The 12,471-nt window shown below is 33.5% G+C and overlaps 1 protein-coding gene across 1 annotated transcript in view; it reads left to right on the top strand.

Moving 5' to 3' along the window:
- The window catches only part of LOC132558048 (adhesion G-protein coupled receptor D1-like), a 28,945-nt gene extending 16,743 nt beyond the window's left edge, over window positions 1-12,202 (top strand). Inside the window, exons 9-15 of the mRNA XM_060222572.1 lie at window positions 1,586-1,652; window positions 2,194-2,279; window positions 3,930-4,056; window positions 6,399-6,440; window positions 8,015-8,107; window positions 8,661-8,814; window positions 12,141-12,202. Of these exons, the coding sequence (XP_060078555.1) occupies window positions 1,586-1,652; window positions 2,194-2,279; window positions 3,930-4,056; window positions 6,399-6,440; window positions 8,015-8,107; window positions 8,661-8,814; window positions 12,141-12,202 (631 nt within the window). The remainder of the gene's footprint in view (window positions 1-1,585; window positions 1,653-2,193; window positions 2,280-3,929; window positions 4,057-6,398; window positions 6,441-8,014; window positions 8,108-8,660; window positions 8,815-12,140) is intronic.
- Window positions 12,203-12,471: the final 269 nt, after the last annotated feature.

A 12,471-nucleotide genomic window follows, 5' to 3' on the forward strand; every position in this document is an offset into this window, starting at 1 on the left:
TCTTTGTTTGAATCGAATTATAGGACAATGGTGAGTGAATGACGTGGAATAACCTTAAGTATGTACATATTGTATAATTACATCTGAAATAATTGAGGTTCCCTTATTAAACCTAACAAATATACATGTCCTTAATCAAACTGTAAATAACATTAATTGTGTGACGTCATAACAATAACAATGGGGACAAAATAGTAGGAAATACGTAAATGTTCTTTGAGCTGTCCGTCTTTCTCAGCTTTCTTTCCAAAAGATCACATTTTACGACATCATTCTGTAGAATAGATGTTCTTAAAACACGACAACTAAATATTTAAATGTGTCGTTTCGATGATTACACTGCCAACTTCATCAGACAAATGATCAGCGTGAAGCTTACCAGCTCTGATGTATATAGTGTTTGTGATAGTTAAGAAACTACCGACTTTGTTCAGGTGTAATATAATCTTATGTATATACTTAGTTGTAAAAAACATTTACTGACGAGATGGTTAAAAACGTTATTTTAAAAGTGGACACAAGATGCTAACCATGTACGGAAGTAGATTTGGTTAGCTATTCGGTTAAAACTATTTGTATGAGATGGCAGGAATGCAGACACTGACTCTAGAATAGATGTTCTTATTACACAACCAGTAACAGATTAGAGTGTGACGTTTCTATGACACATTCTAATCTTCTACTGGTTGTGTAATAAGAACTTCTATTCTATTGACATTACCAACATGGCCTACCCCCTACCCCCCTCATTCTCCCTTGGGCTAAAATGGGCTAGATGGTGGAGCTAGCAGGTGACAATACCTCATTTCAGAAGTATTTTTCCTCGTGCTCATGTTGTATAACCACATTCGTGGAAAATTGAATTTCATTACCCTGAGATCCAAAGTCACATACATCCCTCCTCTCACTCGGCTGCTGGCAGTTCACTATAATCCATTTTGGATATTTATATTTTGAGCACAATATGTATATCTTAAATTGAAAATAATTTATAATTGTATTATGTATTGACCTTGGCTGATCGACATTGGCATGACTGAAATTTCCAAATTCTATTTTCTCACGACCCATAAGTTGTCGAATCCAATACTATAGTATTTCTGAGCAAAATTTGTTTTGTTTGAAAGTAATTCAATATTTAAGATTGTTATTGTATTCACCTTTTGACCCTTAAAGTGACCGATGGGCCGATTTAAAATGGGTCAACTTAATTGAAATTACATAAATCATGCAGTTAAAGTTCTCTTAATTTGGTAACAACATGATTTCTAAATGAGCTGTTACAAAAATGAAATAGCCAATCAGTTTTATATTACACAGATGACTGTTATGGTTCTTGTGCCTCTTTAACTAATGAATCTGATAAGACCAATAACTTAAGCACATTGATAATTACCTTAACTGTTTTGAAGGAAATATATATTGTACATCCCTAGTTTAAGGTTAGGTATGTATGTAGGTGATATCTCTACCTCAGTAAGTTGTTATTGCTACGCTATAATGACAGATATATCAAACAGAAAGATGCCGTTGTAATTACATCGTATTTGTACATTAATATACTTGATCATGTTGCTTCCTCTAGCTGTTGGCTCTCTACCAAGACAGGGACCATATGGGCATTCGTTGGGCCCGCGATAGCAATCATATTGGTAAGATATGTTATCTCTGGCATGTCTAAAAGAAAATATACTATACGTTCACGTATTAAGATTAAGTCAATTATATCATGAAAAGTATCATAGAAAGTCACAATTGATATTCGAGATCAATGAAATAAAATATGAAAAATATTAACAAAATGAATTGCAGGTTAAGTCATGTCTGTGTTATGAATTTGGCAGCATTTACATTATCACTGGTATGACGAACAGATTGCATCTAACATCTTCATATTCTAATCATTCGAACTGCCGGAAGTGTTTGGACTTTATGTCATATATGTATCTTACACATCGATTTAATTAAATTATTTTCATCTGGGAAGGAGTTTACAACTGGTAAAATATATCGATAAACTGATTGATCGTTACGAGATATCTGCAAATGTTTGACTTCACTTTATCAAGAATGCCTTCCAGTATTCTGTTACATCTACACATATTTACAAAAAAATCGTTATATATTGTATCTTGATGTATTGCCTTGAGTTGACTATTGCAATTAACTAACTGATTTTCTCTAATATCACAGGTTAATATAGTGATCCTAGCCATGGTAGTTAAAGTTGTGATGAGTTCTGCAAAGCTGGAAAGAAATGGGGAATTTGATCATATCAGGTAATCAAATGATAAGGGTTATATTTCAAATATTTATATTGTTTTGCAGACAGGTCCCATAGCTTATATATACTTTTATAACTACTTTAACGACATAAGCATTACACTATGAGTATTAATGATCAATTTACTATTAGATACTCAGGAGTAACTCATTGCTTTGAAAACTACATCTCGTCGAAACAATGCGCACATCTGTGTCTGTATAAATTAGACAAAACATTTCCAGTTTTTACTACGTCATATAACGCAGGAGGCACTACCTGCATTTAAAACTCATGGAAACAACATTTCAAATAAATCAACAACCTCATGGCAACATTATTATATCTATTTTTGCTAAATAAATAAGTTAGACTCTACATTAAACTCTTTGTACGATATGAAATTGGATGTTTTCGATGTTCGTCATTAGATTTAGTATACTTCGATTGGTATGACTGGTGTAATCCTTGACAAGGCAGACACTTACCCTCCGGATGATTTTTTTTCTTCCACTAGGCTTTTTCTGGTAAATCAGATGTTGGTTTCTTTTTCCCTCTCGATGTATGTTGAATTTGAAGTAAGAAGTTTATAGTATAGTACCGCTATATGCCGTAAAGCTTTAGAAGTACGTTGTACGTCAATTTTGCCATAGAGACTGGGGAGGGGAAGGGGTCTGAGTAATTTTATTTAGATAATGTCTAGTTTGAACATAATCCGTTTTTATTACTGCTTCGATGTAAACAAATTATGAAATAGTATGAAAGCATATTGATTTGGTATCAGTAATATATCTGAAATATTGACACAAGCCATTTAGTTGTTTATCAATATGCGCTCATAACAACCATACGTTTTGAAATGATTTGTATAGAGTAATTAGTTCATATATCCGGAAGTCCATTTCGCTTATTAAACATGAAAGTATGCTTTATGTTCTGATCTATAAGATATGAGGACGAAGATGATTGTCTACAATTTTGTATCATTAATTGGCCAAAATGGTTGAGTGCTTGAATTGTCCATTAAACATAAGTCAATTGCATAGTTTGTGGTCAGTTTATATCGAACACTCATTCGTTTAGAGTTACCTCGAACGATATGCTTAATGTTTTGACATAAACAAAATGAAGGAGATTTGATTTAGTGCCATGTTACATGAAACATATTCCTAAGTACCATTTTATGTGAATGATATTTACTGAGTTTATCAATGTTGACAACCGCAATAACAAATCGATCCATATAAGAACGGTTTGCACATATGTCCCTTTAAACAATAATATGTTTTCACATTTCTACTTTTCAATGTTTTTAAATGTATCATGGAAATCATAAAAAAATATCTAAGCGTTTTTTGAAATGATCATACGAGTTTGGTTAATAAAAAAACTGCATTAACAGAGCTTTAACGCTGATGCGGCAGTACACAGTTATTGTTTTGTCGAACAAGAGTTTAGACATAGGTTACTACGTATCAGCGATCAGTGGGATTCGCAATTAAATTTCAAGAGTGCCTAAATTTCGCTGGTTTAATTGAACATTGTAAATCTTAAAATTACGTTATCGATTACATGAACCGGCGTTTATATCATTTGCTTATAAAATACTCCATCCATTATTTTTTGTTGATATCGTTCTCACATTTGACTCGACCTATATTGACAGAGTCGGCGTTAAGGGAGCTATGTTCCTTTTACCTCTACTTGGGCTTACCTGGTTATTCGGTTTGTTGGCAGTCAATGAAGACATGATAGTGTTCCAGTATCTGTTTGCTATATTCAACTCACTGCAGGTATATATAAATACGTCTTGAGAGTTTCATTTCGTGTCATTGCAAATCACACATGTCTTTAAGAATTTCCTTATGTACATTTCTGGCTGATGAATTTATTCCGAGTTTTAGAGTTTCCAGTTTTTTTTCGCTTTTCCGTTTTCTTACAGTAAACGTAGGGCAACCATTGAAATAGGAAATGCAGCCAACTGATGTACAGGATCACTTGTTGATTGCATGCAGGTTTACTCGTTTTGATAACATTTTGAAAAAAGAATGCGGATTAGAGAAACAAAGCTTTGTCATTTGACATCGCAACTTCATTGTTTAGATATAAACATTGGAGAATGGTTGATTTTTTGGATAGCGAACGTATCACAATAAAAGCAATTGATCATTTATCGCACATGTTATCCGGTCATCTATAGCCTCTTGGGATGGATATGTTTAGAAATAACAAAATAAACAAATCATTTTTACATCGTTCAATCATAAAAACTGATACGTTACACTATCCGTTTCATTTGAAAATACAAGCTGATTGATTTTAAGCATCTAAATTGCATGCAAATATCTGATATGCCGTGATTTCTGGTTGAAAAAGAATTGATCATTGATTTGAAAAGTGTCCCTGTTTATTAAATCAAGTGAAATGAATATGTCGTTAACATAAAAACTGACTTACGATTACATTGAAAGGACACACCAGCAAGCTACTAAACAGTCTATGTGTCTATATTGAACACGAAACGCTCACATGCCGCGCTATGTGTGATTTAAATTTGAAAATGGTGACATTGTCGTCAATGCTTTACATCCTTTCGAAAAAAACGTAATTTATGGGAAAACATGCAGCATGTCCCGAATTAACACGAATGTTTTATTCAAACTTCATGTGACAATGGTTATGTATGTCATTATATGTAATGTTGAAAATAGAATAGAAATATGTTTTACTTGCTCTACATGACCGGTATGTACATGAAATCAGTCTCATTCAAAAGCTTAGTAGAACTGATTTTAATCCCCTCTTTGGTCTTGTGAAACCAATTGTAATACAGCACAGTGTTTATTATTGATCATATGTCAGTTCGACAATCCGTTAGATAAGACGACATACAAAAACAAATCTAAATTCAGACCTTGATTTCAAAATATTCGCCAAAAGCCTGTCAACAGTTAAAAGCACTCACAAAGAAAAGGTCAGAAACACAAGACATAAAGCAGGCAACAATTTTTACCAGCAAACGTCTATTCAAACATATATATGAAATATCGACGACCAAACCACACGATTTTATAAAAAAATATCATACAATCGGGGACCCTATTCAATACAAATTATAGCATACATATATTTAACACCAGGAAGAAACATTAACATGCCCCTGAACACATTTCCAAACGTTCAGCAGTAAACCTCTATTCAGCAAATGATAATTGTCATCAAATCATTATTGATTACCCAACGAATATATTGGACAAAAATGCTCATCAATCTTACTATTGAAAGCTAGTTATTACTACATTGGAAAGCACAATCGACAAGACACGTCAATATATCTTGAATTATACACTTCTTGTTTCTAATAAAGAGTATTACTTTCATTTTCAATTCCTTTCTTTACAAATATGGCGCTACAATAACGATTTAATTCTACCTTCACATGACGTTCGGCTCCTAATTCTGTATTTCTGGAGGTTCTTTCATGTGAAAAAAACTTTCAGGAATTTCATTGTGTTAAGTACGGTCAGGGTACAGGTTTATATACTAGACAACATAACGATTAAGGATATGAAATAAAGACAGAAATAAATACTAAAACATTTATAAATATGTTTAATTATAAAACGTCAGAAACGCTGAAGAATCAGTTACTTAAATAGATTAGGACGATTCGTCTACCCAGTCATTGATTTGAATCTTTAGATTATTATGTCGGTGTTTGCCCAAGCATTAAGTGTATTTACCCTTAGTTCCAGAATTTATCCATCATTGTCAAAGCCTCAACAACACTACTATTGCGTAGAATTGTCAGAATTAATGGTTTCCGTCAGGTTATCTTAAAGTCTAACAATTAATGGTTTGATGATAGAGGTCATGGACACTGTGAGAAACATCATTCAACTTAACATGCACGGTTAGGTCTGTATGTTTGCACCATCAATTATGTTCTATTTTGAATCATAGTTGATTCCATAATAGAACAGAACATTTTATTTTCCATATGCTGTTAACTCGATCAAAAGTGATGTATTATATTTATTCACATATTCATACTTTTGATAGATATTCCCTATATATCATGCTTCAGCGATTATTCTGTACACAAAATGCTAAACATGCACTTTACATTATACAGGGGTTTTTCATTTTCCTTTTCCATTGTGCGTTCAACTTAGAGGTAAGTATTCTTTTAAGTCTTAATATCATATGTGATAAATATCGTCTTTGCTCTCAGCGAAAATCAAGGTTTAGGATTATAAAAAAAATCAAACGTTTAATCTAAATTATTTTGCTATCATGTAACTAATAAATACAAAGATTAATTAAAAATTTCAAAAACATGTATCTGTTCGTCCAATTATGGGCTACGTAAAATTCCCCCTTTAACCGACATGTTTTCATTCACAAAACAAGACATCCAGCAATTTCCTTGGACTTGCTCGAGGTATAACCGAATCACAATGTTGCTTGGTGACGAATAAAAGTAGCTAGCAGCTGTTCCGAATGTGCCCACGCATGTACATTGCACGACAACCACAACAGTGTTACAAAGTAGCACTACATTGTACTTTAGATTCAACTGATAGGTCATTAGAGCGGAGAGTTTTACAAGCTTAACGTAAATATAAAGATGGTCTTTCTATCTAAATTTACCAATTCAGGAATTAAAAAAACAGGATAAATTTGCTTATCCCCAAACCCCAAAAATATGCTCATTTATTTCATTTATCCACATACCTACATATGTAAATGCACTTAATTCGTCTCGTCAAATTATCTATATACGGAGTTTTTTGTTTGTTTTTTTTTAAATAAATTTATTGGTGATTTGTAATATTTTGTTGAGAAAAACAAGTTTGATAGCTGAAGACATTAATTTTAGAGGTTACGACGTCTAATCTACTAAGTTTTTAGTTAATTTTGTATTTATGTATTTTTCTCTTTACACTGCTACATTTTTATCTATGTTTTCTTGCCATGCAATATTTTGTTAAAAAATAATCCATAAATAGCGTTGTTTATCAAACTAATGTAAACCTACTCATACCAGATGCTAATGTGTGACGTCAGTGTCGACCTCTTCTGAGCACCAAACCTATAAAACATTTGGCTTCGGATCCAACTTTGTCTATATTGTCCTCTTGATCAATCGTATATTGCTAAACAATACTACATTTTTGATATATTTATAGATATATCTCCTTTGTTCGTGTTATTTACGTACATCAATGAGAAACTTGCTTCGTTTTTCTGTTCCTATTTACACTTGTAATACATATACTGTTTTTACATGTGATAACGGGGATCGTATTTCTTATTACTATGTTTGCTATCTTATAATTACAATATAATAAGTAGACAAACTACTTAGCGGCAAAGGATATAAGTACTGTCACTGAATGTATACCAATGAGAGGACAGTTCAACCCAACCTTTCTCCTCCCGCATTTTTGTCTTTTCTATCATGACTTCTCATCCGTCACGTCTACCACCAAGTATTACAAGCATTACCTTGTCACAAATCCTCACGACCATACTATGATCTTTCAATTAAACCTGAAATATTGAACTGTAGAATCAAAAGAGAGAAAGAAATACATAAATGTTTTATGCACTGAGCTCATGTATATTACTTTCAATTAAATGTTCGATGATAACATCTTCTGAAGAAATACATGTCTAATATCATTAACATCTAAATAAAGATATATTTGGAATAATAATGCCTATGTATCATATTAACCGTTATAGGTTCGACAAGCCCTTTCAAAGATGAGAGAAAGAAGAATCCTTCAAAGGGGAGACTTCGTTTCCCTGTCAAACGGCAACTCTGACGGCTTCCAGGTAACAAAAATACTCTATCATGCAGCATTACATATATGACTTAAATGAGCGCGGGATGTATGACCGAATTCACAAGACATTCGTCAGCGATTGTATGGAATAAAGCAAAGGCTAGTTTTTGTGATTCTTTGCAATATCTTAAAGCAATGACATATATATTACACTATATTTTCCAGATGTTGTTAATGATAAATTATATCTTCGTTAGTTATTATGCAAGTGTTTTGCTCGAGGTGTTGCAGCATTAACAAGCTCAGAGGTAACACAAATCATCTAAATACCGACGGTATCGTCTCTCCCGGGGATTCAGACTCACACAAGCAAAGTTTTCTGGAAACTGAATTGATAGCGAAAGAGTAATTTCGAAAAGAAATAACATGCTTACGTAGCCAACATTGTTATTTTCACTCAATCATTTATTTCTATAAATACGACTGTTGATGTTGTTGGGTTACGTTTGGAGTCGGTAATCTTCGTGTGTAGTGTTATATGCCGATCTTTAGCACTATAAGTGTTTCACAGTCATTAAATGTTCAATCGATATCCCTAACAGAAAACTCGACATCGTCATCAGTCCAAGCCTCAGAGAACATATCGAAAGAAAAGGGTATCTTCAGTGACGTCAGACCAAACGACGTCATGGTCTCCTAAACATTCAAGCGTGTCAAGCAGGAGTAGCACACAAAGTACAGAAGTTCGAGAAACGGGTAAGGGAACATTCACATTTATACAACAGAGAAATTGTCTATTTATAGATAATAAGAAATTATTAATATCTACACGGCAGATCAAACTCAAAATTCCAATAAAAATGAGGGGGAAATCTTAACTAAATGTAACAGATACATTAATACAGAGATCGTTGAAAATATTCCAGAAAAATAAGACCAGGTCTTCCCGAAAGGCAAGCACCTTCTGTTTTTAGACGATAAGTAATGTCAGCTTATTCTCAAATGATAACTGGGTTTAAAAGATCCAGCAAGCATGCTAAGGAGCTCCGAACACATCTATCCCACTTTATAACGTACAAGGAAATACAATGCATTTCAATGATGCTATGACGACGTCTATATCTTGTAATTTTGTCACGAACAGTGAAAAATTACATGTATCTGTTGTTATACGATAAAAACCAAACGTCCTTTTCTGGTGTCTAAAGAATACAAGTATATCACCAAGACTTTCATCAACAACGTTGCATACTTAGTGAAGAGAAACCGATGGCTAAATGTTATGGATCAATCGATGTCTACACTCCAAGGAATGTTTCCGGAATTATCTGATCAGCTTATACATACAAACATCAAAAACATAACTATGTTTTCATCGGATCATTAATACAATAGAAATGTAGAAAAGATCAGGATCACACCTACTCTTTACAGGATTAGTTCCAACATCAACACTTATCATTTTCGAGTATGTATGTTTTCCGTCTAAGAGTCTGAATAAAACAGACAACTAATTTTCATTATCATAATATTCAGTGAATATTATTATATAAGATATTCAAAATATCGATATTTCACAAATTAAATTATCAATATAAGGAAAATGATTGCTCTCCAAAATTAAGTGATTTGAAGGTTTACATTAGTGCCGGAACCATTAGGGATTCAAGATTGAATTAAATGCATTATATTCAAAAGTGTACTGATTATGAACTCCGTATAATACATTTAAAGGACAATGACTGCTCTCACAAAATAAGTTTTTTACAGTATCAAAACCTTGGAACCAGGACCTGTACGTTTCTCTTTTTCATCACAGAAAAGAATCGAACGAGGATTTATTTAAACCCAATTGACCTGTCTGCCCATTACAATATGTGATAAGTTGTTTCCATCCATTCTCTTATCTCCTTCCTTATGTTCGGCGGTGCTCCCGAGGCGGCCAGCATAATAAGACCGTAGATCTTTGTGACGACATGGAAATCATGACAAGCAAACACAACAAGTCTATCATCATAGACGGGTCAAACCCTACGGGGCTTTAGTTTTGGTCTTTCCTTTAGAACAGTGGCGACAGATCGTCGGTTACAAAAATACATTTTTTTGGCTATATTCAACATTTAACAGAATAATTATCAATTCAAAGCAGTAACTATCAGCCAGCACAGACTCAAACTACATGCACATGCAGACTTGAGATTAAATGGGAGTTTTACATCAGTTTCAATTGAATAATAATTTTCTCGAATATCATTTCAAGTGTACTTTAATCTTGGAGTATATAAATCACAGGCACAATATACTTACTGTAATGGAAAATCTTCAGAAGATCTGGGAGAGGATGATAATACATATCTTATCTCTGATACTGCGGGTTTGGGACATAACCAAGACGACAACTGTGACTGTTAGATATGTGACATTTTCAAGTTAATAACTGTACGTTATGGCTTTCTCGTATGATTTAAATGGGAAGTTACCATCATACCACGCTATGTCTATTTTCGTATTTGATAATTGCGACGTGAGTACTTATATTCTTTTATACCGCGGATGGTACTTCGAACCCTACACCTGACAGGTGATACTGTACATTTTAGCCCAAGGAGGACGACGTTCTGCCAAACTATATCTGGAATATTCATTTCCATTGATGAGTTGTTGTCTCTGTCTAATTGCGGAGGAGTTCCCTTGTAGTATCTAGTGACAACATGTAGTTGTTTCTGTCTAATTGCGGTGGAGTTCCTTTGTAGTATCCAGTGAAAACATGTTGTTGTTTCTGTCTAATTGCGGAGGAGTTCCCTTGTAGTATCTAGTGGCAACATGTTGTTGTTTTTGTCTAATTGCGGTGGAGTTCCCTTGTAGTATCTAGTGACTATATGTTGTTGTTTCTGTCTAATTGAGGAGGAGTTCCCTTGTAGTATCTAGTGACAACATATCTACGTGTCATACGGGAGCTCCGTATGCTATCCACAACAATGTTTGTATCCTGCCCAATAAAATAACAGCCGATGTTGGAAATCTTAGTTGTCTTAGGAAGACAAACCATCCCGAACATCATTAGTAGTGGGATATTCTACCGACTGAAACTACTTAAGGCGTCATTAAGGCGATGTATGATAAAACAGATTTATTAATTATCTGCATAAACTCTGCTCATTGATGGCTGTTAACAAGTGTAAAGGTCTTCACGATAATTTCATTGCAAAATTATTTTTCCTGATTTGAAATGAAATCGGACATGATTAGCTCTCATTAGTAAACCTGTTGATATCCTTGTGGTTGAGCGTATTCGCATTGTGTGACATCACATGACTGAATTGACAAAACAATGACATGACGGTAAAATCCGATGAATCCGTGTAAATCTTTATTTTGTTTTTATTTTTCCTTTTTTTAGTTGGATGTTGGATTATTATTCTGGTGACGTGTTGGCACTTTCTTTGTTTTATATAACTGTTCGACTTTTAAACCACCATTGCATATTTCACTCCAAAACAGGACGATCACCTCTTAGAGTTGTATTTTCAAGATACTACGTGCAAATGTTAAGAATTCATCGTCCTAAAATATTCAAGGGAGCTATAACACATAAAAAAACAAACGGCAGTGTCGGGGGAATGGTTTGTTCAGGAATTATGCAATGACAGAGGACTATCAGTGGCATTAATCGTAATTTTATGTAAATTAAATTTACGCTGGACGTAATACAGAGACATTGAATCTGTGTCAATATCAGAAACATGCTATTCCATAAAAAATGTGTAATTTATTATAGCAATCTAATTTAGCTAATATCGGATTTTATCTTTAATATGCATGTCGAGCATAAAGCCGTACCACCCTGTTATAATTTAAATGATGTTACAATGTTCTTCTCATTGATTTTACGATACTTGATACAAGTCTCATTGGAATCTGTTTTAGTGTAATGGTTCTCTTTGTCATCGGAGACGACACATTGAACAAAATGGCATCTTCTTGCATTTTAAAAGCCATTTACTGCAGATTTTTTAATCATTTTTTCTTTCTCTGGTGATGATCCGAATTTTTTTTTTTTGATACTTTTTTTGTATTTGCAGATGATGTGGTTGTTCAGGACCTGACATTGCCAGAAGAAAATTTCGCATTGCAATACATCTAGAGCACTGAGTTACAAAATTTTGTTTTAATATCCAATCCATAATCATAGAAGTAAAAACTAATGTAGGAATTATTGGAACTTCCAATATCATGTGCGATGTATTGTTACTGAAGTAACGATCAAGAGTGAATTATCTCAAGCAGACGATATTTAGAAGATTAACAGTCACGTTAGAAAGTATAGAAAAGGTATGGCCTATTAATATTTCTAAATGATTTGTACAATGTTCTCTTTTGGAAAAAAAGATAATTCTGACTAACATCAAATAA

This window comes from Ylistrum balloti, unplaced genomic scaffold (assembly GCF_031769215.1).
Source record: "Ylistrum balloti isolate Yb309-2 unplaced genomic scaffold, AGI_CSIRO_Ybal_v1 Utg370748, whole genome shotgun sequence".
Lineage (NCBI taxonomy): Eukaryota > Metazoa > Mollusca > Bivalvia > Pectinida > Pectinidae > Ylistrum > Ylistrum balloti.